Genomic DNA, 26807 nt, shown 5'->3' with positions numbered 1-26807 from the left:
CACGTTAGTGACCAAATAGACGCCGGTTTTTCTCTCCGGCTTGCCAGTTGCTTCCAGCGTTGACTCTGAACGGACGTATCGTTGTGGTTCAGAAAGGGTTTAAATAATGGAAAATTATGACATTGAGCAGCTTATTGTAGCCATAGAAAAAAGGTATTTGTCTGTGGGACACGGGCAATGCTGGCAATGGACCATTAGTATAGTACGTCCATGAACATGACAGACAGAAGAAAGATTTAGCCTGGGAAGACGTTTGTTATGAAATACTGGAACAAACATTGATGTCAATGGACCTTGAACAGAAAATATTACTCACTCACTCACCTCACCTATTTTTGTTTTTCGCTTTAAGTATAGGTACCTAAAACTATACAAATTATCATTAAAAAATTCAGTTTCCAAACACCTACATGCCTCATTTATACCTAGTTAGGAATATTAAGGTGGGTAAATAAAGCGAAAAGTATTATTTCTTCACATTTTTGTTGTTATACTCGAGATCATCACTCGGAAATCGGAATCGACTTAGTTCAGAAAAAGTCTGACGCAAGAATCGAACGTGTATCAAGTGCCTTCAGGTAACCGGACCGGATCAGACCGGATGAAAAAACCTGACGTGTATTGGAAGCCTTAGGTGCTCTGTGGCAAAATGGTGTTAGGTTCAAAAGGCTAGATGCCGGAGCAGTAAAGCCAGATAAAATAGGTGTCGTGATCAGTGTTGTCATTCATATGACAATTACCGTAATGTGGTGATTCGAGCGTATAATTTCAGAAGATACGGCATGCGGTAGGTTTTCATTACTGTATAGTAATATACAGCAATCCAATTTCATTTTGAATCGATTCACAAGAATACTGTTTTAAGTTAATGACAATTCCAATCAAGCGCTATGAACGCACACATTACGCAAGGAAAATCAGTTTAAGGGGCATGAGACGGGCGTACCCGCGAAATTCAAATTTAATTTGGTTTTTCGCAATTTCGCAATACTGCCATTGTCGCAATTAAAATACCATAAGCCTACGTTGTCGTATTACTCTACAAATTGCGAAAAACCAAATTAAATTTGAATTTCGCGGGCAGCCCCGTCGCTTCCACCTCAATTGATCGTGTTGCGCTTGTTATGTTGAGTACAACTGAGTAGGTTATATTTTCATTTCCTTTTTGATTTATCGTATTTTTGTACTTTTTAAATATATTTGTATCAATAAAAATGAGCATTACGGCAATTTCATGATTTTTAATTATAAATACGGCAATCTGAAGTATCTCAAACGGCAACTCTGGGCAACACTGTCTGAGATTCAATCCATTCAATCTGTGAAGTGTGTGAATTCCAATGTGTTCTGTGGCTCACTGTGGCTGGCAAATGGCAATCATAGAGTAAAGTAATCTAATGGCAATATGGCAATGACCAAAACGTACTGATGAAATTATATTTTCGTTGTTCCGTGTTCGTAGATTTATTAAAATATTTTAAATGAACACTAAGCAAATTTGTTTGTTTCCTTGTCTCACCATGAGTATACAGAGAGTGTTTTTTCAATCAGATTTGTTTATACTATATATTTAGTGATTCACTGATTCATCTGAAGATTAGTATTATGACAAGTCGATATTAAATTACTTTTATGTTTGTGATTGTGTATTACTTTGATAATGATTGGTTAGGATTAATGTGGTATGGCACTTATAACAATTCATCGTTCTCCGAGTGTGCAAACACCAAAGAAAACGGTGAGTAACCAATGGATGTAAAATAAAGTCAATAATTTAGCACACTGACCAGCATCAGGGATTCTTATAATAGGGCACTTAGGTCTACAATTTACTTTTGTTTTTAACTACACAACAATATTGAACTTATGACAAAATTCTATAATTAAGAAACGAATTGTCAGTATATTTGTTAGTATGTTGTAAACTTAACCTAATTTTGGATTATGAATGTACCTTTACAAGGTACACACTAGTATAATATCCCTATGACTATTTAAATCATTATGGTACTTACTATATTGGGTTTTACTTTTTATAAGGTTGAACTTTTTAGTTTAGAGTATAACTCTTTGATATAAACACCCTAATTTTAAATTACAAAACTTAATTTTTTAAGTTAAGAGTAAAAACTTGTATTACTTAATACATACGTAAATATCTTAGTTACTGTTGGCTTGTGTATACATTTTTTCTTTTCATAAAACACATAGGTAAAGCATAATTTTGTTTTCACCTGGCACTAACATCAATGGTCTTCACTAAGTAATTTGTTTTAAACCTTACATAGGTTTTTTCTAATCTTTGTACAGGTCTGATATAAAACAATTTTGGGCTGAGTAATATTGGAAGGTCGAAGCAAAATAAAGTACTACTTGAAACTTAAAACTTAAGTTTTAAAGTTATAGAGAAAATAGCTGAAAAGTGACCATTCACCCCACTTATCTTAGAGAGTACTGAGCCTAAACTTAAAAAAGTTCTGTACTTTATAGACTACTAAAACTTATAAGAAGTCTATAAGTCTTAAACAACATAGTATAATATTATCTCTCAATACTGTGCATAGAAACTTACATATTCATTGTACAGAACACTCCATGTGAGTTCAACTTGCTCTTGTCTGGTTTTTTGAGGTAGATTAATGTCAATGTCATTGCTTCATATTTACAATCATTATTCTTTTGTTTTTAACATACTGGATCACTTGTTCAAAGTTACAAAGTTTGCTAATAAAAAAGGGGTCTGTAAAATTAATTTGTTTTTCATTGTTATCTGTTGATAAAATTTGATCTAGTTTCATCCTATTTTATAATATGTACACTTTATAAAGACTTATCCTGTATTATAGTGTACCCAAAACAAATAATCTCATCTGAAAATGTGGTTGGTATATTCATCCATTCAGTTCTTTCAGCATGACATGTACAGACAAATTGACACTAATTTTAAAAAATAATTTGGGCTCCATAATGATAATAATGTTTCGCCTAAATTTCGAAATATATTTAATGTACAGAAATTATCTAATAACAGTTTTATTATAAGTCTAGATGTACATAAAATCAAATCAGTAAACATGAGAGTAATATAGTAAAGTTTTTATATTAAAATAAAATTCTTAACCTTAAGGTGTTAGTTGCTACTCTGGTAAAAAATATCACATTTATTTTATAGATCTCATTTTTTGTACTCTGGAAAGAATGCTTATAAAATGTTTTTTCGAACAACTTTAAGTAGCTGAACATGTTTTGTGTCATTTATTACAAGTACAATATCTTATCTAAAATAAATGTAATTTTTATTCTATGCAACTATACCAAGTCAGTACAACAATTATATTATTATTTTGAGTGATAGTTTTATGAATATGATTGAGATTAATAGAAAAGAAAGTATATAGAAAATAATGTAATGTGAATAAAGGATAAGAAGGGTTTTTAAAATATTTTTTGGTAAGAGTAACATATATTATGAATAAATTCCACAGAAACAAACACTGGCAATGCAGTTGTAACATCAAATGGTACGTAAAAAAAAATGTTAATAACATTTTGGAATGCATTATTTTTCTTAATAACCTTTTGTTTAAGCCATTTTTTATAAACACAGTGTGAAGTAGCTACTGTATTAATAACAAATGAAGATATAACTAAACTATCTAATACATCTAATTTTACATAAATAATGATTAATGACCATAATAATTTTACCATTGTTTCATCACAATATTGTAAGATTGATATCATAATATTTATATTTTTAGTAGTATTAAGTAAATTGTTTTGTCATGGTATGCTGGGTACTAACACATAGATAATGCTTTAAACTTTTCATAACTAGTTAGCGAATTTTAAATTTAATAATAATTATCCAGAGTACAAAAAGTATTTATTATTTTATTTTGTCAATGATACTTAATTGAATGATTTTCTTTGATGGTTTATGTTGATTACTCCAACAGGATGAGGAAGAAAAATCAACTGAAGCTTCAGAGGACGATGCCGGGAATCTTACCAGCAAGAGGTATGTACTATTTATTTTAGTAATGAAAAATATTATTTGCCTAACTCTACCTAGAAATATCTGTCCTAGAAATAGATGTCTTTTATTAGAAAATGTACTAAAATATAAAAAAAACATACTAACTGATAACCTCTTCCTTTTTTTGAAGTCGGTTAAAAAATATTGAATCCAATAGAATAGTAGAGGCTCCACTCTTATCATAAACGATACTTAAGGGCAAAACAAACTCTTTCTAGCATATTATAGGTTTTGGGCGAAAACGCAAATTGTAAACTATACTTTGGTGTGTTTCTGGAAATGTTCTTAGATCGACATTCAAAATTTGAAACGCAATAACAGAGGTGTGAAGAGTGTGTTGTTGAGTATCTCGTGTTCCTGTTCAGTGTAGCTGTAGTTTCTATATTTACGCGACAGTTCGCGCTCCGTTCAGAGGGAAGCCGTGTCGTACGCAACAACGTACACGGCGCTGGCTCGGCTCAGACGCTCGCGCCGCCGTACGAGCTGACTGACTCGTGCGTGTATGGCGAATTGTACTTCGGGATGCGCCGGATGGTGAATCGCGGTGGGCGCAGTGCAGCGGCCCGTGTGTCGTTTCACAAACCGCATCCGTCGTGAAAATTGCCATCACGGACTCGTAGTTTTTGTGTTAGTGTCAATATCCAGTGATAACTAGTTGTGATATTTTTTTTGCCATTGTCTTGGACATGGTTGCATTTAGGTACTTAATACCTACGTATATTAAGCTTGTGTTGTACCTATTGTTTCGATTGTTGTTTTGGATGTGTTGTCGACTTGATGGAGAATAAGAGTTGTTTATTTACTACACGTGTTCGTATATCTGAAATTTACTTTATTAATTGTTATGTATTACTAGCTGATACGCTGATTACGTGATTAATTTGTCCTAACGTGACTTTTATAATAAGGAAATAGCACTCTTATAAAAAGAAATGGTTTTACCACAAAATGTAGATAGTTTTTTTTTAATTTATAGACTAGCGCTTGGCTGCAATCAGACTTAAATAGTCTGGCAAGAGTGATAATGCAAGCTAAGATGGAGTGCGCTTGCCTAGAAGATGCCTATATCCAGCATTCACTCTTGACTTGAAGGTCACTAATTGATCAGAGATTGAACTTGGCTTATTAAGTTAACTGATTGCATGATATGGTAAAATAATGTAGTTTTTTTAATTACGGAACACTGAAGATTGCAAAAAAATCTTGCACTTTTCCGGTGTTTAGGGTTCCTCACCTCAAAAGGAAAAACGGTACCGTTATAGTATCACTTCGTTGTCTGTCTGTCTGTCGTGCCTGTCAAGACCCGCTAAGGGACTCAAAACCTATAGGTTTTATTTATGACTCTGGGTCTTGTAAAAAATGTTTCTGCAAATAAAATATCTTGAATGTAATTTTTACTAAGCATATTTATAGTACACTGTCGCAATTGAATTGCTGTTACCCGTTGTTCTGGAGTTCCGTTCTCTATCTCCGAAACTGTTCATTAGATCTTTACCTTTACATGAAACCAATCTGACAATCCTTTGAAATAAAAAGAAGAATTGTGAAAATAGGTTCGACGATGTTATCGAGTAACATCGACAAAAACTTTGATCCCGTATTCCGAACGAGCCCTATTGTTTATCGGGATAAAAAGTATCCTATATGTTAACCCGGGATATAAGCTATAAGAAGGTATGCCATGTTGCGTTCAAATCCATTCTCGCAGTTTCAGCTTAGCGTGGAAGACAGCTAACAGACACAAAATTTGAAAAAAAAAAAAACCGACCAAGTGCGAGTCAGACTCGTGTACCGAGGGTTCCGTATTTTTTCCGACATTTTGCACGATAAATCAAAAACTATTATGCTTAAAAAGAAATAAAAATCTGTTTTAGAATGTACAAGTAAAGCCCTTTCATATGATATAGTTGGTTGGACCATTTGGTATAGTTTGAAACTTGAAATTGAATTGGTACTTTGAAAATTGAAACACAATTTTTTTTAAATGATGTAACCATAAATTCACGGTTTTCGGATTTATTTCTTTACTTATGCTATAAGAGGTATTTACCTGCCTTTCATAATTCCAGGACAACAGGAAGTCCTCTATAAGTTTTCTTGACAGACACGACAGACGGACAGACAGACAGACAACAAAGTGATCCTATAAGGATTCCGTTTTCCCCTTCTAGGTACGGAACCCTAAAAATTGTTTTGCTCTATATACATATCGATAATAATGGTTCAGCCGATTTTTTTTTTAAATTTATGTAAGTAGGTATATTTAATAAGTATTAGGTACAATTTACAAGCCTATGGATTGGTTGTTAAAAAAACCAGCAAAGTGCAAGTCGGGTCTCGCTCTTTTAGAGTTCCATAGATAATTGTATTGTTTTCAATATTTGTTGTTGAAATACAGTAGGCATAGTCCGTACAAAATGAGAACTCACTCGCCATTTTAACTCTGTGTCAACTTTCCTGTCAAAAGTAAGGTTTACCTTTAAAATAATGAAATCGTACTTTTGACATGACAGTTGACACATAAAGTTACAAAGGCGAGAGAAATCTCATTTTGTACGAATTATACATGGTATCTATACCGAAATTTTATGTTCCTAACTAGTTTAATTTTGAAATATGGGGTATATTTTAGAAATAGTCTAAAACTGACAACTTTATTTTTTAAGATAAAAAGCTAGAGACCCGTGACACGCGAACAGACAGACAGCAGAGTAACATTAGCATGCCTCCGTTTTACCTTTTGAGTACGGAACCCTAAAAACCCGGAAAAGTGCAAGCTTTTCTTGAACGGTGATTACATTTCCTAGTGAAAATTTACTGCAGATATTATAAGCGAACTAAGGACCTACTACTATGTAAAAATACTGTAATGAGAGCTTGCCCCATAACATAGCGATGTGATTTATAGTGCTCAGTGCAAGGCAAACGCGAACACAGTCGAGTCAACTATTGAAGGCGCTGGTCGCATTGTTTTGACGCGTCGCGACGTCACGCCATGTGGCGGATATGCGCGCTGCCCTAAATTGGGTAAAGCGGTACGACTACGAAGAAGCGGGCTCGCGGGCTGCAGACAGATGCGGCAATTTTATTCACGCGCAAGTATAGCGGGCAACGCGGCGCGGCTTTGGCAACGCGCCGCCGCTCTATTTTTAACGAACCTTGAGATCAACCGCCCTTGCTTCTGTAATGGAAGTGACAATGTAATGCCGTACTTAATAAACTCTAAAATGTGATCTATCCCACATTTTATTCTAATGAATTATGGTTTCTCATTTCTAAGTATAAGAAGACCGTTTGCCTACCCAGCCGTATGATTACAAAAGGTCAACCCATGTGAGTTTGATGCATGAGAGCTCCGTTTTATCGGGATTTTACTACTTAGTCACTGTAAATAAGTAAATTTATGAACATCAAACGTGCCTAAATGTCGGGCTTTTTACAAAAATTATATTAGGTCCTAAACTTCTAATACATTGATTTCAGCGATGGAATTAGGTTTTTAAAAATCCCAAAGAAACTTCGATTTTCCGGGATGTAGGTAAAGAAGTCGAGTAGTACCTACCTAGAACGTTAAATAGATGATGACACTAAAATGCATACGAATTCACAATATTATTTTATTATCAAAGGCCTGCTAATTCACAAACTATAGTTAATCGACTAAAATAATGCGTAGTTCCTCCGGCGTCTACTTGAAAGTTGGGACTAATTTGAGACGGAAAATTGAAATGCGAAAACAACTAAATGAAATAGATACCTATAAAAACATAAAAATCTCTAAAATAAAGTCTGGCATCAATTTTCAGAAAGTTATCTACAGAAATTATTTACAGCAACTACTTTACTACTACCAAACTTCTAGTAGTAATCTTCTATAAGCAGTGACGGATTAACCCTTAATCAAATTAAGCAATTGCCTAGGGCATTACGTCTGAGGGGGCACCAGAAGAAGCACAAAAAAAATCCGTCCCTAGGGCATCACGTCTCACTCTCACGTCACCAAAACCCACACCAAAAATAGTTTCTAGGACTAATTTGAAAATTCACGCGTTTTAAGTTGACATAGAATCCGATCTAGAGTCATAAGCCCACTCCCGCTTGCCCACTCGCTGCCCGCTTGTGCATTCGACAATTCGAATCCCACCAAAAACATTTCATGTAAAAAGTTAGCCAAGACTCACAAGTTCATAATGTTTTCACTGTTAAAAAGTTATGAGATCTCTAGTAGAGCCAAGCCCCTAGCTGAGCTTAGATTTGTGCTGGCCATGGGACCTATCCCAAGTCCAAAGTTATATAGCTCTTAAATGTTCTTGACTATATCACATTTATAACAATAAATAACAAATCACTCTACTTACAAGCTCTGATTCTACAAACCCTACATCTTGGTAAAAAAAAAGACGGCTTGGCCGTTTAATAACTTTTAACGTTTAATATGTTATGTCATGTAATAGTTTTACGAACATTAAACGGCCAAGCCGTACTTTTTCAATTGCAACTTGCAATGTACTCGTATGTAAGTATGTTTGTTCGGGTGGAATCTTGCAACTCAATTTTGAAGCAGATATACCAAATTTCAGTCTTTTAGGACTTCAGGAAACACAGAGATACTTGGTACGTTTGATAAATCTGCCACGGACATCTTATCCTGTAAACTTTAGTATTCGAGCAACAGATTTTGCAGATATGCATCTCATATACGAGGGCATGAAGGGGGACCCGATTTCTTAATTTATCTGTTGTTCATAATTCTTGAAATACCTACTTAATGCCAAATTTCAGTCTTCTAGGACTTCAGAAAGTACCCTAGAATTTGTGACTAGAGGTTTTGAATGTCGATAAATCTGAAACTATAAAAGCTAGACAATTGATACTCAGTACGTTTAATGAATCTGCCAAGGACATCTTATCCTGAAAATATCAGCATTCTACCGACAGAATTTACAGATTTGCGTTTCCGATAAGAGGGGGGGCATTGCCAATTTCTTAATTTTCCTATAGTTTGTATGCAATTTCTAGTCTACATACCAAATTTCAGCCTTCTAGGACTTCTGGAAGTACCCTAGAATTACAGACTAGAAGTTTTGACTGCCAATAAATCTGAAACTATATAAGCTAGACAATTGATACTCAGTGCATTTAATAAATCTGCCAAGGACATCTTATCTTGAAAATATCAGCATTCTAGCAACAGAATTTACAGATTTGCTTTTCCCATAAGAGTCGTAGGGGGGGGGGGGGGGGGGATTTCCAATTTCTTAATTTTCCTGTAGTTTGTATGCAATTTATAGTCTACATATCAAATTTCAGCCTTCTAGGACTTCGGGAAGTACCCTAGAATTACAGACTAGAAGTTTTGACTGTCAATAAATCTGAAACTATAAAAGCTAGACAATTGATACTCAATGCGTTTAATAAATCTGCCAAGGACATCTTATCCTGAAAATATCAGCATTCTAGCGATATAATTTACAGATTTGCTTTTCTCATAAGAGGCGTAGAAGGGGGGCATTGCCAATTTCTTAATTTTCCTGTAGTTTGTATGCAATTTCTAGTCTACATACCAAATTTCAGCCTTCTAGGACTTCGGGAAGTACCCTAGAATTACAGACTATGAATAGTGATGATCATCAGTGAGGGACGAAAACGGCGTATTTTAGGTATCAATAAATCTGTAACCATAAAAGCTAGATATTTGATACTTAGTATATTTGGTACATTTGCTGAGGACACCTTATACTGAAAATTTCAGCTTTCTAGCGCCATCCAGACCGAAGTTATGACGGGTCGAAAATACGGCGAAACACTTCGAGAAAAAGGTACTACGTAGCGCCCCGGCCGCCGTTTGGCTCGTCTTGGCGGGGGCACTGCCGTGCCCCCTGATGCCCCCGAAAGCCGCATCTTATTTTACAAAAAACTAATGTTTTTAGGCGGTAAAGGTTTAAAGACCGATTCCAGTTGACATACGGATAGGGGGGCCCACAGGCATGGATTGCTTAGGGCATCAAGTAGTCTTAATCCGTCACTGTCTATAAGACGTAATAGTTTCCTATCATACATGGTCATACATTATTTATCCGTCCGCCCGTCTGTCAGAGCCTCAGAATCACTGTATTTCGTATAAGCAACGTCAAAGTAGGTACGCTGCAATCTCTAGATGTAGATAATTCAGGGGCGCCGAACCAATAGTACTTACCTAAACTATAATAAAGACTTTTGGTACAATAATACCATCCTAACATAAACATGAAAACAATACATATTGAACATTGAACGTAGATACGAACGTGTTTGTAAGATTAATCAAAAATAGCAAGTTGTATGAGTAATCACCGCGTTGTACGTATTGAGGCATAGTCCAAACGTGGTTCAAACCCACGGCTCAAGGGCCAGCCAGCGCGTCTCGCGGCTGGCAGGCGGCGGCGCGCAATCGAGCACCGCAGCGCTCGGGCTGCGCGGCGCTCCGGTGAAAGGAAGGTAAACGCCACAAGACGGATTGCAACAACCTGACTAAAAATGGCGTCATTCATACATTTCGCAGTTGCATTATTTTTAAAACGTCATTGCCGAATGACTTGTAGGTACGATTCTCGCGCACCTCTTTTGAAGGACAGCTTGTTGCAAGTAGTTGAGCCTCAATTATTATTATCATCGATGATTTCAATGTGGCATACCGCTCAAAGTGCTCTCCGAACGTACGAGCCATGTACAACTTTTTCTACTAGAGCTATTTTTGTCATGACATTTTTAGCTTACCATAATATGGCAAGAATTGTTTACTGTTTTCATTAGGAATTATATCTTGAGCTACAGGTTTATCTACTATAAATAATTATAAATGATAAAAATGGTAGGTAGTATATTGCTTATGACAGTGGTATAAAAGTAAAATAAAAAACTGTTAAAGAACTAGTGCTCAGATATTGGATGCAACACAGTTCTATATTTTCAATGTTAATTTTGAATATGTAATATATTTTATTCGAATAGAACTTTCGTACAACATTGTAACATTCGCTCGATATCACAAGTTTTTCACGGCTAGAAGTCAAAGTCAAAATCATTTATTCAAAATATGTACTATAGTACACCTTTTGTTTGTCCGATTTGTTCGATTTGAAACATGATATATACCTAGTGGTGATAATTACGTAAACTTAAAACTAAAGCTACGAGTCTACGAGTTTTTTATTAGCTTTTAAAATTTTGCGGCTAAATTTTTAATGCAAGTGTATGCAACCTTTCCGGTACCTACCTAGAGTACCTTTTAACTAAGTAGTCCAAAATGAAATCAGTCGGACTTCACCCAGTTTTGTCTGTCCTACCTTTAGAGACTAGAGTGTTTTGTAAGGCGCGAAGCCAGAAGATAGTGAAGGAGAAACACCAAGGAAACAAGCCTACGAGGCCGAGTCGAAGGTCGAGAAGGTGAACTAATGAATAAAGAGGCGAATAAGCGAGTCTTCTGCCGTAGCCTATTAAAAAAGTAGTCAGTTACATAGAAACTTGCGGCAGGATATTTCTTTTTATTAAACTACCACTAGCATATCACTTTGCATTACTTAAATAACAAATTTTAAAAACTAAATACTTTATTTGTGGCTGAATATTTTTTTTAACCAAACGGACCGTTTGTAGCTTTCTTTCTTTCCCTTATAATATTAGTACTTATTGAAGCATGGATTTAAAGACGAATCCAAAGGGAAGGTTGTACCGATACCGAATACCATCATCCTTTTACCCATCTCTTAGATAAAGAAGTTTTGGTGTTAGGTATAAATTTAATGAATGAATTTTGATCGATATTTTCAGTTAAGTATTTGAAATAATTAGGCATATAAAAAAGACTTCTCGCACGGCGCTGTCTCCACGGACGAGAGAATCGCGGCGATGATTTCGCTGTACCACCAAATTCGATACAACTCTTTACAGGCCAATCTCCATAAAGCGATGCTATCCCCACAATCTTCGGATTCTTTTCGGATTCGGACTTTTCTCGCCTCGTCCGTGGAGATGGCGCCTATATCAAATTGTGAAGAACACGTGCACTAAATTCGCCTTGATATCGCACACTCCAGACGGGCCGCATGTATAGTTAAGTAGTATGTGATAGTTCATAATATAAATATTGAAGCGATCTAGTATTAGCATCAGCAACAAGCGCAACATTGCACCTGTTTTCATTTGAATGGAGAAATAGACATATCAAGAGAATCAATCAGTCAGCCTGTTTGCGTCCACTGGTAGACATTCGCATTCCCAAGAGGCGCCACCACACACGATCCTCCGCCTTCCTCATCCACCCAGTTCCCACTACCTTCTTAAGGTGTGTCCTGAGTGATGGCGCACCGCGTATGGCGGCTTGCAGAGCGGATTTTCACGCCGAATGTGCCTAGTAGGTATATAGGTAGTGTATTGATGCACCACGGACACTATAGTTTCGAACGTACATTTGTTTAATCCGCCGTTCATCTCGCCTCCGCGGTTCACCGTCACTCAGGACACAAAGGTTGAAATCTATAGAGTGCACTTTGACTTTGCTTAGACTTAAGTTTCAGTTAAAATGAGACAGATTTATACCAGCGGTATAACGCTGTCTCGTTTTAACAGTAAGTCTTAGTAAGGTCAAAGTTCGCCCTATAGATCTCAGCCTAAGAGTATACAATAATGTATTTGTTCCAGTCTCAATGAGTGCTACTTCGCTAACAAGGGCGCGGCGCTGGTGCTGGGCAGTGCGGAGCGAGGCTGCGCGGACCGCCGCCGCTCGCCAGCACGGCCTCTTCCTCAACCTCACATTCACAACCATCTACAGTCTATGTTTTATTTGGTGCGCCCGGAGGAGACGCTCAAAATGGTATGGATACCTACTTGTTTTATTTTTAACCCCCGACCCAAAAAGAGGGGTGTTATAAGTTTGACGTGTGTATGTGTGTATCTATGATATTGAGATTATTATGGAGAACTCGCGATAATTTTATTCACCTTAAATTGATTTATATTTTTTTGCTTGAAACGCACATGACTCCGAAAAGTTACAGATTTCGAACGAAACGAAACGCACATGAATCCGAAAAATTACAGTGCCTGGGGTCGAAAACCCCCGACCTCCCAAATAGGAGGCGAACTTCTTAGCCACTAGGCTACGCTGGTTTTTTAACTGCACCGCATACAAAATGTCATGTTTTACTACTAAGGATATAGGTCTTAGATAGGTAGATACTAGTTATTTTGTTCACTGCAGTTTTATAAGTGCATCTTGGTCTGCAGCCACTCTACTGTTGGGTGCCTATCTCATTTTTGACTAGCTTTTACTACACAATTATTATACGCTAGGTTTTGATACTTTGAGGATACCTGATAAAATTATATTTATTAATAACGCTACTGGGGGACGTGGTGTTTCCAAAAGTATAGGTACTGATGCCAAAGTTGAAAATAGGATGTGATTAGCATACAGTAGTTCACCTACATTTCTACAAAACTTGGTGATACTGAAATAATTAGGAAGCATACCGTTTATAGAGGTCATACCTGGTCTTTGTCATGTTGTTTTTCGTACATTTACCGCATTGTTTAAGCGTTTGAAATCTAGTTACCAGTCATCACCTAGATTTGAACATTTTCATTAGAATATCTCGAAGTAAACAAAATTAAGAGTAAATGAAGCTCTATTTTGCGAAATTTGACAGTTCTCTAGAAAACGCAGTAAAAAAATCTGAATTTCCGTAAATTTTAATGAACGGAATGTTTTTTCTATTTAAGCTTTCTGTCAGTCAAATTGGGTCTAGTTTGCCGTAATCCATATTCGTATGTGTACTTCAAGGAACATACAAATCTGTTTTACTCTATGAAGAGTCACCCAGTAGATAGTAGAGTTGGATAATAACCATAATAAAAGATAGCATGTAAAGATCGCGTCAACACTTGCTACCTTACTTAGGTAAAGTAGGCTGTGAAAATCACGAAGCGCACAAAGTTTCACTAAAAGCGAATTTTCGCATTTACAATCATAAGTGCGAAAATTCACTTTCCGTGAAAACCAATTTGCGAAAGAGCTTATTGATCTTGATTATTAATTCCTAGTCAAATTAATGAAGGAAACTATATTTTGTAAGTGTGAAAATTGAAAAATCATTTTCCATGATCGCCTGTGAAATCACTCATTTCAACAAACGAAAATGATTTAAATCAAGCAGTCATGCTGATCGCTACCCTGCACTTGTTGAACTAGGCGGTGAAATTGGAGAGCGCTCATCCTGGGCGTACGCGGTATTTGGTGGTGGTGTGTCGCGGCGACGAAGCCGCTCTGCTGGGCATCGACTGCAATGAGCGAACCACGGTCGGCCTTGTGCTGCGGGTGCTGGCGGACACCTCCATCAAACTAGACGGAGATGGGTAAGAAAATAATTAGTCATACTGTTAATACTAGTAATTAGAAAAACTGCCATATCCTTTCCAAGTTAGCCCGCTTCCAGCTTAGACTGCATCATCACTTTAAACTACATCATCACTTACCACCAGGTGAGATCGCAGTCAAGGACTAACTTGCGAATAGCGCGAAGCCGGTGCTGCTCAGCTAATCTTTTCATATAAAAGGATCAACTATTGGTAATCATCATTGTCAACGTGTAGTGCTGGATATGGTAGGGATAGCTCTAGAGAGTTCAGCGGCTCCCTGTGATTCGTCGTTGATATTCTCCTGTCTACCTAGTGGAGAACCTGCCAACGCTGCGCTCTTTGGGACCTCTACATCTATCGGGTTTTTTAACTTTGCGCCCTAGCCATTGCCAGTTCAGCTTCGCAACCCGTCGTGCTATGTCGGTTACTTTGCATCTTCTAAGTACGGAATACGTATCTCCTCATTCCTGATGTATGTAGGGAAACTTGAAGAATATCTCTCTCCATCTTATTGACTATGAGCTATCTAAGGACTATGTCTCGGATCCATATGTCATCACAGGCATCACGCACTGGACTGGTCTTCAAGCACTGTGGAATTTTCGACGAGAAAACATCGCAATTTCCGAAGCTTCCCGAATCCTGCCCAGCCGAGTTGGATTCGGCGTCTTTCTCGAAATTGAACTTACCTAACTGGCTTATGTGTCCCAAGTATTACCGTCTATCTATGGAATAAACTGGCCGATTGAAAATGTATCAAAGAACAATCAACAGCTTAAATCGTTGGACCTCGGGGGCTTTAAAGCGCCCTGGTATGAGCAGAAGCATACTACAAATTCAGCCCTATATTTTTTATCACCATCACGCATCGCCATTTAAAACTAGTTTTAGCAATTTCAAGGTTTTTATAATTCAAGTAAATTGTGCCGGTTTTATAACACAAAGAGCATAATGTGTTAGAGCCCTTAAATCGAAGAATATTGCAAGAGATAGGAACGCCCTTGATTAAAATGTTAAGTTAGTGTAACCTTCGTTGAAATCCGCTGTGTATTATGCATTACTTTGTGCCGCTTGAGTACCTACCTAAGTTAATATTTCTGTTTGAGAAATTATAGTGATACTAAGTGATGCCCGCGACTTCGTTCGCGTGGATTTAGGTTTTTAAAAAGCTCTTCTCAATAGAACCTACTATTCGAATCGGGGAAGAGCCATAAGTTGGTTTACATGGAATTTAGAATTTTTGACATGACATTTCATTGAAATTCATTTTTATGATACTTCAAATCATGTTTGTTTGATTAGGAGTAAGTATTACCTTTACGATTGCAGGAATCCACCTTCGTCGCGCAAGACATTCGTGTCCAGTGAAACAATAACTAATTACAGATTCATTGTCCACAGAGGGTTTAGCGTGTGTGTGTGCAACCAGCAACATATCTTCAAGCCCGTATCTGTGCAAGCCATGTGGTACGTATTTAATGTTAAAATGTTAATGATATGTAATTATTTTACATTATTATGTATTTCTTTGATGCCCGCGACTTCGTCTGCGTGGATTAACGGTTTTTTAAATCCCGTGGGAGCTCTTAGATTTTCCGGGATAAACAGATGCCTATGTCAATTTCCGGGGTGCAAGCCACCTCTGTACCTTTAATATAAATCGGTTAAACGGATGGGCCTTTAAGAATTCCGTGGGAACTCTTTGATCTTTGGGGTAAAAAGTAGCTTCTTTCACCAGGATGTAAACTAACTCTATACCAAATTGCATCATAATCGGTTAAAATGTTGAATATGGATTAGTATCGATTTTCGCCATTTTGAAATTCGCCATCTTGGTTTTATATTACTTATTGTTATAGTGGCAAAAGAAATACACATTCTGTGAAAGTTTCAACTCTCTACCAAGAAATAATTAAAAGTAAATAAAAAAATATTAAAAGAAGGTACATAGAGTAAAGCTCTAGTTCAAAGCCCTGGTTCAAAGAGGAGTGTCGTTTTCAGGTCGGCGCTGCAGACGCTGCACCGCGCGAGTGCGCGCGCCCGCTCGCTCAACCACTTCGCGGGCGGCGCGTCGCACGCGTGGTGCGCGCACTACGAGCGCCGCGTGGACTCCGACCGCTCCTGTCTCAACGAGTGGCACGCCATGGACTGCCTCGAGTCGCGTCGCCCGCCCTCGCCCGACTCGCTGCGGCTCAAGTATGCACACACGACACATTCCGCCGCTTCTTCTGCTTGAGACATTTTGACTGATGCTCAAGTGGTGGCAGCGCCGGGGTAACCAATCTTTACGTCACTGCCAGTAAGCGATACCGTGGCTTAGCGATCAGAGCGTCGGGAGCAAAACCTAGAAGACGCAGGTTCGAATCCTGCCGGTTTCGCAATGTTTGATATGTTTTAAAAAAAATATTTAGAAATTTCCTTGAATGTAGGTAAAGCACTGTCATAAAATTATAAAAAACCAACCTTTAGTTGTAACATGTGACACAACTTACAGAATAAACGTATGTATTTACTTTCTTTCTAAAAAAATTAACAAGCTTTGCCCTCCAAACGACTTGACTCTCGTCCTATTTCTAGAAAGTTATTAACTGCTAAAAGTTATCGCCTAACAACGAAGATTTTTTTTATTTATTTCTTTCATACATGCAAACTTTAAGAAACAAAAATTTTTGGGAATCCCACGTTTTTTAGCGATTACTCAAAAACTACTTATTGCAGTTAACCGTTTTTTAGAAAATAAGACGGTAGTTGAGAAAAAGCGGCATAAAGGAAAGTTAACGCAACAAGATACATGTGACGACTGGTTAACCAATCGCGTGCCCTCGCGCGGTAGAAATTCCCTCGCGCCCCCCTCGGTCCGCCAGAGACCTAAAATTTATACTGCATGTTAGCTCAATTTGTTTGCCACTTACTAATAATGTACAAGCATAGGTAATGCTTGTATCAATTAATGGCTCGAATTTCGTGCGGTAAAATGGTAACGATTGCTTAAAGAATGAACGCGTTCATATTGGTACCGGTCAGGGTTGGCATTGTTTTGAACAGGTTTTTTTGTATCTAAAAAAATTGTTTTAAGCGAAAATGATTTGGTTTTAAAAAAAACTGAGTTTTGCCAACTCTGTTTCCACAGGAATTGATTCCAGCAGAAATTGATTATGTGACAATATATTATTAATGACAATATTATATTATTAATGATAATATTTTGTTTTTATCAATGACAAAAACAAAAAAAAGAGACCAAGGAAACATTTTGTGTTTACTTCAGTTCAAGTAATTGGACTAAGACCTTATTCAACTCAGACATTACATTATATCCTACAGCATACCTAGACCTCATTTCTTGACCTCGAATTTGAATCGGATGTTGGCAAATGCGCTAATTAAACGCATTAGATGCGTGCGAAATGCAACGTACGTAACATTCTTACGTTCTTTATGATAATACAATGTATTTTATTTACTTTGTCTTGTCTTTTCTTGATTACATAATATTGTAAGAAAAATCTTACCTTAATGATGCCCCAAATCAAAACCAAAAATAATGACTCCCGACTGCATAGTGGTTAATATTTTGAGATAGTTTAGGCTAGTTCAAGAGCTAAAAAGCGTTTGTTGTTTCGACAGGCCGCGCGAGAAAGACGAGACCGAGCGCGTGATCCGCAGCACGCTGAAGGAGATCATGATGAGCGTGGACCTCGACGAGGTGACGAGCAAGGCCATCCGCAGCCGGCTCGAGGACGAGCTCGACATGGACCTGGGCGAGCTCAAGTCCTTCATCGACCAGGAGATGCTCACCATCCTGGGCCAGATGGACGCGCCCACCGAGATCTTCGACCACGTGTACCTCGGCTCCGAATGGAATGCGAGCAACTTGGAGGAGTTGCAAAGAAATGGGTATGACTTTGCTTAGCTGAACTTTTTGATAGTTTCTGTAAAAGCCGAATATTAAAAGGAATACGTTTCTCGCTTACAGGGTCAGACATATACTCAACGTAACTAGAGAAATAGACAATTTTTTTCCTGGTATGTTCGATTACCTAAATATTAGAGTTTACGACGACGAAAAGACTGATCTTCTAAAACACTGGGATAATACTTTTAAATACATAAATAAGGCTAGGAATGAAGGCTCGAAGGTTCTCGTGCACTGCAAGATGGGCATCAGCAGGTCCGCCTCCGTCGTCATTGCCTACGCCATGAAGGCGTTCAACTGGAACTTCGACAAGGCTCTCCGGCACGTCAAGGCGAAACGAAGCTGCATCAAGCCGAACAACAACTTCCTGAACCAGCTCGAGACTTATCAAGGAATCCTGGACGCAATGAAGAACAAAGAGAAATTGCAGCGGTCGAAGTCCGAGACGAATCTGAAGGCTCCCAAGTCGTCGTCTAAATCGGAGAACAAAATAATGGACCCCACCCCTCTAGTATTAGCTCTGACCGGGTCGTACACGGGCCGGCCGCGCTCCTGGTCGCCCGACTCCAAGCTCGCCGGCGAGCTGCTGCCGCCCACCTCCGTGTCGCTCGAGAACCTCGCCTCCGAGACGCGCCACATGCTCATGCCGTGCGCTGGCGGCTCCTACAGCGTGTCGCCCAACCAGATCATGCGCCTCAAGGAGCAGGGCGCGCCCAGCGTGCGCGTGCTGGTCCACGAGATCGAACGTCGCGAGCCGCCGCGCCGCGCGCGCGCGCCCGACCGCATCCACGCTTGGGACCCCGGGGAGGCGCCGTGGCCGCGTGGCGACAGTGACGATATAGTGAAGAGTGACAGTGGTATGATAGACGTTAAATTAAAACCATGCGACGCTTCGTACGATCCGGTGGAGCGGCGGGGCGACGACGAGGCGCCGCCGCCAAGCCGACAGAGCTCCTGGAGCTCGTTCGACAGTGCGGTGGTGGTGGACCTATCGCGCCACTCATCATGGGGCTCCGGCGACGCGCGCGCGCGCCCGCCGCCCGCGCCGCGCGACGAGCCTGCGCCCGATCTCGCTGTGATCCGCGAGCGCGCGCCGCCCGACCTCGCCGCCAACGAACGCAAGTTCAACGAGACCTGTGCCATACTCGAGGAGCTGGCGCGCATGGAGAGCGCGCGCGACCGCGGCGCCTCCACGTGGGGCGGCCGCCTGTCCGCCTCCGCGCCCGCTGACACGTGGCTGCGCGTGGGGCCGCGCCGGCGTCGCCTCGCCGCCGCCTCGCACGGCGACCTGCCGCGCGCTGCGCCCGCGCCTCGCCCGCCGCCCGCCGGCCTCGTCAGCAACCTCAAGAAGGAGTTCGAGGCGCGCTCGGCGACGCGCGCGCGGCCGCCCGCCTCGCCGCCCGCGCCTCCGCAGCCCGCCGAGGACCTGTCAGTGCGCGTGCTGGTGGGCCGCTACGACCAGCCGGGCCGGCCGCGCGAGGCGGGTGGCGAGCCGAGCCGCGCCAAGGCGCCGCACGAGTCGGTGTCGAAGAAGTGCAAGCTGACGGCGGAGAGCGAGGGCCGCGCGCGCTCGCGCACGTCGTACTGCGGGCCGCCGGGCGAGCGCCCTCCGGCGGCGCCCACCGTGGTAGCGCTCGCACCTCTGGACTACTCGAGTGTGGTGGTTTCAACTGTGATGTCGAAAGCTCAAAACAAAAAACAATTGCAGCATGGGAAAACCCATCCGTTGACGAGGCTCAACTTGAACCGGTCAAATAATAGATGTTCGAATCCTGTGTATAATACTATGTAGTAATTATGGTCCAAGAGCCAGTGGGAGGTGTTGTAACTTTAAGGTGTACTGAGTACCTCTCCAAAATTTTCCACTGGCTCTCTGGCTATTAGTATTGTTTTATTTATTATGAATTCTTGCCAAACTGGATATTTTATCTTTCTAGAGTTTTATATACTATTTACAAATGAAATCACAGTGTATTTGTCTATCACAGTAAATTGTATAAACGCCTGTTTGTGAGTAGAGACTTTTATAATGAGACTCGTGTTTTTTTTGCCTTATTATACTAGGCCTAAGTTGCACTTTGTTTGATATCACTTGAATCTTTATGATTGTTGTCAAAAAGACATTAGGTTTTAATTTAGTTCAGTGTTGACTGGTAGACTCTCAGGTGGACTGATGATCCAGATTGACAGACAAGATCTTCAAGCCAAACTTATGCTGAAATAAACATCTAATGCTCTTCAGCCCCTTAGTTTCAGATTCACTGTGATCAAGGTCATGGCCTGTTTGAAGTTGAACTGATGCCAAGCTGAGCGTGTAACTGCAGTCTAAAGGTGATCTCATACGACTATATGACTTTTCAATACTGAAAATTTGAATGCGCGAGTCGGCCGCATTGGGCGCGCCGATGAAATACGGCGATGGCATAACAAATCTGCGACCGTTGTGGCAGGCTCGTTTTTGTGCCTTTGTTCGCATTTCCAGTACTGAAAGATACGGCTTCTACGCCCCAGAGCTTGTGGTCGTTTCGCGGTATGAGATCACCATCACAGTAAAATGCAATCAAACTTATTTATCCGAAGTCAACAGTTTGCAGTCTTTTTCCAGTGACAAAAGCAACGCGTGGAACGTTTGGTATTTCACTCATTCTTTTATATGTGTCTGGTATTTTTGTCAGTTTTCTCCTTATCGTTCCAAAATCGAATGCATAGATACCGCCGGGGTTATTGCGTACTGAACATTCCGTCTGAAAGAAATATATCATCTAAGGGCCAGCGCACACAAGAAGTGGAGTAGAGTCGTTATTAGGGTACCTCAAAGGGAAAAACAGAAGCCTGATAGAACCACTTTATTGTTTATCTGTCCGTCCGTCCGTCCGTCTGTCTGTCGTGTCTGTCAAGAAAACCTATAGTGTACTTCCCGTTAACCTAGAATCATGAAATTTGGAAGGTAGGTAGATTAATAGGTCTTATAGCACTTTAGGCAGTTACTTTGAAATTTCATACAGACACCTCAATTTTATTTATTCGTTTAGGATCACTGGCCTCTACTAATACAGGTATTGTTGACTTGCTATTGCCGGCCTGTTTTGACGCAGTTATTATCGCCATTTTGGCGCTGATAGCAGCAGTATCATGTGAGCATACTCTGAACTAAATGTAAGTGATGAGACATCTGTCAACATAATGTCAATACGGAGACCATTTGACACATTGTGTAAATTTTATAAATTCCAGTGGGGCGCTTTGAATCGACACAAAAAAATAACTTTCATTGGATACTGCGTATAGGATACTAATTATACTAAATTGTACTTACAATTTTTAAATTGACGTCTACGACGCGTAGAATATTAGGTTCCGTACCGCCACAGACTATCAAATTAGTACGCGGGACCATTTTCCCACAGTATAATTTTGACTGGTAGCTATCTGGCGTTATTGTTTCGATTAGTTTGCAGGATCCATAGTCCCAGATTTGAATACTGTCCTTGTCTTGCCAAGAACATGTTAAAATCTTTAAAAATATCAATTGTTTAATCCGTCATCACCAACACATTGCCGGCTCATTACTGAGAACAGGACTCTTGTCAGAATGAGAAGGGTTTGGCCGTAGTCTACCATGCAGGCCAATTTCAGATTGGCAGACTTCATACATCGTTGAGAACCTTATGGAAAACTCTTGGGCATGATGTTTTACTTCACCGTTATTAGATTTAATTGCTTACGCGTACCTACGAGTAAGTCCGAAAAGCAAGAGGTGCTTCCCCGGGATCGAATCTCGGACTCTGTCTAGGAGTTTTAACTTTTAACCACTAAGCTATCACCTCTCAATTCATACATTTACAAATTAATGTTTTCGTTCGTTACCTGTTCGTAAGCACATAATTCATCCGATTGAGTTGAAACTTTACCGCCTTTTTGAACAGTTGTTGTCGACATACGGTTCATGAGTTACAGTCCGACAGACAGACGGATGGACGGACAGCGGAGGCTTAGCAATAGGCTCCTGAGGGCACTATTTGGATACGGAACCCTAAAAGTGGTGTAATGGTTACTCTAAATGGATATGTCTGAAACAAAGATATACAAGCGATATGCACCACCCGCCCTCCCACTACTAAAGAAGCAGGAAAAGCAAGCACTGTACACCACCAACACACAAAACTTCCAGAACACAATCAACACACGCTTTATTTATTTAAACACGCGGGCGAAGCCGCTGGCATCATCTAGTTTGAATTAAAGATGATTATTATTATTAATAGTAGTACCGACCGCCAGTTACCCACCTGTCTTCCTGGTTTATCGAAATCTAGCCCTTCGCCGCACATGTGGACACCAGAGAAGTAACGAGTAGCGTAGGGTTGTCTGTCGTCCCAACACATCACCGTGTCGTCCCATCCACTTGAGATCAATTCGTGGTGTGATTTAGGATTGAAGACACAGGCGAAAATTCTTGACGTGTGTCCATCTATTATGTTTTTGCGTTGGCTGTAAGTTTTTAAAATATTTTATCTAGGTACGTTCATACCTTAATATCCTGATTGTGAATTCAAAAATAGTCGCTTAGTGACATACCTACCTACTGGACCTAGGGTACCTATTTATATACGACTGCCCTAAAAAAGGAATGTAACATTTTCAGGATTCATGTATGTATTTGATTTTTATTTATTTATTTGATTTTAATTTAAGGGGTATAGGGGTATATTGTTAATTTCATTAAATCCGTACGAACTGTTGATCGGTTTCTACGCGGCATAGTACCGGAACCGATCGCTTAGCTGCACGTCTTTCCCGATAGGGTGATAAGTAACAAGCCATGGCCGAAGTCTGCCATCAGACCAGACCATAGACAATTTAGAAATTATAAATTTTCCAAGTGCTACTGCCAGGAATCGAACCCGGGGCCTCGCACTTTTAAAACCACAGTGCTAACTAATGCCCCCACTGCGCCAGGGAGATCGTCGTTTCAGCATAATTTCTAAATGCCGGAACTGATTTGGATGTAATTATGAGTTATCGTCTGAATCCTTACATCATCCCGAGTGATGTAGATCGATGATAGAAGATGATGAGTGACTAGCCGATGCCCGCGGCTTCGCCCGCGTGGATTTAGGTTTTTTGAAATCCCGTGGGAAATCTTTGATTTTCCGGGATAAAAAGTAGCCTATGTGCTAATCCAGGATATTATCTATCTCCATTCCAAATTTCAGCCAAATCCGTTTAGTAGTTTTTGCGTGAAGGAATAACAAACATACACACACACACACACATACAAACTTTCGCCTTTATAATATTAGTGTGATTAAAACAAGGAACCCCAAAAGTTTCATCCAATCTGTTAGTTATTGTGTCAAGTTTGCTTCATCATGTTTGAGAATTTCTCCTTCGATTTCATAAAAAAATCTAATTAGCATACCTAGAATAAAAAGCTCTCTCTTGAGTCTGTGCCTCTTCGTCGTACATGTTTAGCTTAGCATCGTCACCATAGGTAACGAATTTACTATAATGTGGGTGGTAACATAATCCTAGTATTTGCCGTTTCTCCCTTATCGTGTATAGACATTGTTCATATTTATATTTCCAACATTTTATACATCCATTAACATCTTGAGACATCGAAAAACAAAATAAATAATCATATCGACTTTAATTATGTAGGTAAATAACAAATTGTAAAAGCCAATCCACACCTGCGTATCCTCATACTACCTAATCATAAATGCGAGTATGTTCGTTGGTTTGTCCTTCAATCACGCCGTAACAGAGCAACGGATTGGTGTGATTTTTTGCACAAAAACGATTTATTTTTTTGAACAAAGTACGTACCTATCTATATCATCCTTCAATAATTTGATACTTATTATGACTTGAAAAAATCTGTAAGGTATAGTCCGTGACAGGTTGAGATGGCAATCGGGGTATGCGAGGCGGTGGGGGACGGCCCGCAACCCTGCACGTCACCCGCGCTCGCCCGCATCGGTTTAGCGCGGGGGCTGTGCAGATCTGCGGGGCGTTCCCTCTCTAATTGCCATTTCAACCTGTCGCGTACAGGTGGACTTACAACAAGTTAATAACATATTTGTTACAGGATGTGCCTTGCTAACTGGTCTATGTTTGATAGCAGTGACAGGTCCAGGGTATGCACGGCACTCATCGTCGACAAGAGTATGGACACAATTTCCCGTATTACAGTCAAATAATCTTATAGTGCCATCAATAAAACCAGAGGCTATTTCTTTTACATCTTCTGTATACTTGCAACACGTTATTTCCTTATTCGTATCTCTACAACATAAATTACTGGTCTTTAAGTAATACCTAGGTAAGTAGGTCGTACGAATTTATTGCAACGCTCAAAATACTTAGATATTAATCGTTACATATCTGTTAGAGCAATATTCCGGGACCGCTAGACTTTACTTATCTTCTGAGAAACAAAATGTGTGGGATAGAGTATAGCCCATAGCCCTATAGGATTAGTGAGTATTTGCTAACTTGCGCCGTGGTGGGCTAAAATACCCTAGGTATCTTATGCAGCAAGTGATCGAAATTAACTGCCTCCATAAATTAAAAAAAACCTGAAAACAGGTGCCTAGTTGATTCTGTGGTGGTGTTTAACTTAGCCATGCCCTTACTGACGTAGGTACCTAATTGAAATGAAATGTTCTAATCTGTTATGCAAATAAAGGATTATTATTATTATCTATATAACTTACTCTCACGCCCGGTTACAAAATAGATATATACCTATAAAAGCCAAAGAGAATATAATATACTTACATACATAAAAATAAATAAACCTACATACACATTTACATAAATACATATTTGTACCGGGCGGAGGATTACGCCCCGGCAGGGGAGACCAAACGGCCGGGGGTCAGGTCAGGGCGACAGGTTGAGAAAGCGGCGGACTATCCTAGCCGAGTCTAGCAAGACCGCTTTTTGCATCCTGGCTGCGAGCGAACTGCCACGGATCCCCATTATTATTATATTATTAATCTTGACAAGCTCGTTGGATCTACATAACCTGCATTTCATTACCTACTTGAGAAGGACTCGACCGATTTGGCTGATTTTTACGGTTCTTTAGATAAAGAACCGTAAAAATCAGCCAAATCGGAAACCCTTATAAAAAATAAACCCTTATACGATCACTTCGTTGTCTGTTTCTATGTCAAGAGTCAAGACCCGTCAATGGAATCGAAACCAACAGGATGGCAGATAGCAAATAGCAATGATGAATGAATGAACAGTGATGTAACCACAAATTCACCGTTTTCGGATTTTTCCTTTAGTTGTGCTGTAAGACTTATATGTATACCTACCTGCCTTACGTGGTTTTAAGTCAACGGGAAGTACCCTATAGGTTTTCTGGACAGACAGACAACGAAATGATCCTATATAAGGGGGGCCCTTATAGGATCACTTCGTTGTTTTTCCTTTTGAGGTACGGAACTCTAAAAATGAGCAAAGAACTTCAATTTGGGTAAGCAGTGTTTTAAGCCTCTATGACCTGCACGCCAGTGAATATAAACTAGCAGTTGGAGGAACCCAAAACCTTAAACTTACATAATTGAGAGCACGTTAACTTCTCCTTGATATACCTGGTTTTGTTCGCTGTGAAAAGATCTGTGCTCAACATTTGGAGTGCTAGTGTGGACTGTTACAATTTCTTTTTGAGGACTAACGTTTTTGATATAAGTATTCGTGACTGCGAAACTTTTGTGTGCTGCTCTCACACTAGATGGTGCCATTGGTCCGGGCGGTGTTTTTCTTTGTGGATCCATAATTTCATTTTTACAGTAATGACTATTGTAGTTACTTAATGATAAGTTTGTTTGTTTCATGAAAATTGCATAAAAAGCTTACACATGTGGTACACACAATAATTTTGACGTGATTATGACATCCGAATCCGACTCAAAGTTCTTCAAAGAGAATTTCATAGAGTTTAATTTCCCCGATTTCTCCTTCATCAATGAGTTCTGAGCATAAAAATCGTAAGTCTATGGTTCTGAGAATGAGTTTACCTCTTGCCTAAATCTAAGGTTTAAAGCAGGTTTCGCTGATAAATCAGTTGATATTCATGTAGTTATTATATCTTATGTAGATCCATTCCAATAGTATTTATTTTCTAACAGGTACCTACTAGGTAGAGTCCTACATGCTGTATTGTATAGAAGCAGGCTTTACTTTGCGGAAGACCAGGCATGACATACCTACCTACCTACCTACAAGCCACCAAGCAATCCAGCAACACACCACCACACAGATCATGCGTGATGGTGGTGATGATGTTACATGGTGGTGGTGCGTTGCTTGCTTGATGGCTGGCTTCTCCTACATATTAAGTATGAGTATGAGGACTGGCGGTACATATCGCATGCTATATATTGCACCATACAGATTTGCCGGTTTCAGCGGATTATAGCGATTCAAGCTCTTGGT

At 39.7% G+C, this 26807-nt stretch overlaps 2 protein-coding genes across 3 annotated transcripts; one reads left to right on the top strand and one right to left on the bottom strand.

Annotated features, from left to right (window-relative positions):
* The first annotated feature begins 1320 nt into the window (after positions 1-1320).
* LOC123879575 (protein phosphatase Slingshot) lies at positions 1321-20383 on the top strand. The gene is given in 9 exon segments (XM_045927363.1): positions 1321-1738; positions 3960-4021; positions 12719-12890; positions 14268-14431; positions 15836-15901; positions 16436-16630; positions 18062-18331; positions 18411-20043; positions 20045-20383. Coding segments are annotated over 9 exon segments (2652 nt in total). The 5' UTR covers positions 1321-1684; the 3' UTR covers positions 20081-20383.
* On the bottom strand, positions 20323-26269 carry LOC123879580 (uncharacterized WD repeat-containing protein alr3466-like). Of its 2 annotated transcripts, none has more exons than XM_045927376.1 (6): positions 25929-26269; positions 24418-24641; positions 23773-23962; positions 22640-22841; positions 21667-21864; positions 20323-21094 (listed from the first exon to the last, which is right to left on the bottom strand). In XM_045927376.1, the coding sequence occupies exons 1-6, from the start codon at positions 26204-26206 to the stop codon at positions 20921-20923; spliced, it is 1266 nt and encodes a 421-aa protein (XP_045783332.1). In that variant the 5' UTR covers positions 26207-26269; the 3' UTR covers positions 20323-20920. The 2 variants fall into 2 exon arrangements, with proteins under 2 accessions (XP_045783332.1, XP_045783340.1); XM_045927384.1 differs by having other exon boundaries at positions 25964-26269.
* Positions 26270-26807: the final 538 nt, after the last annotated feature.

This window comes from Maniola jurtina, chromosome 3 (assembly GCF_905333055.1).
Source record: "Maniola jurtina chromosome 3, ilManJurt1.1, whole genome shotgun sequence".
Lineage (NCBI taxonomy): Eukaryota > Metazoa > Arthropoda > Insecta > Lepidoptera > Nymphalidae > Maniola > Maniola jurtina.
The sequence above is the reverse complement of the archived record's forward strand: the minus strand, read 5'-3'. Positions and strand labels throughout refer to the sequence as shown.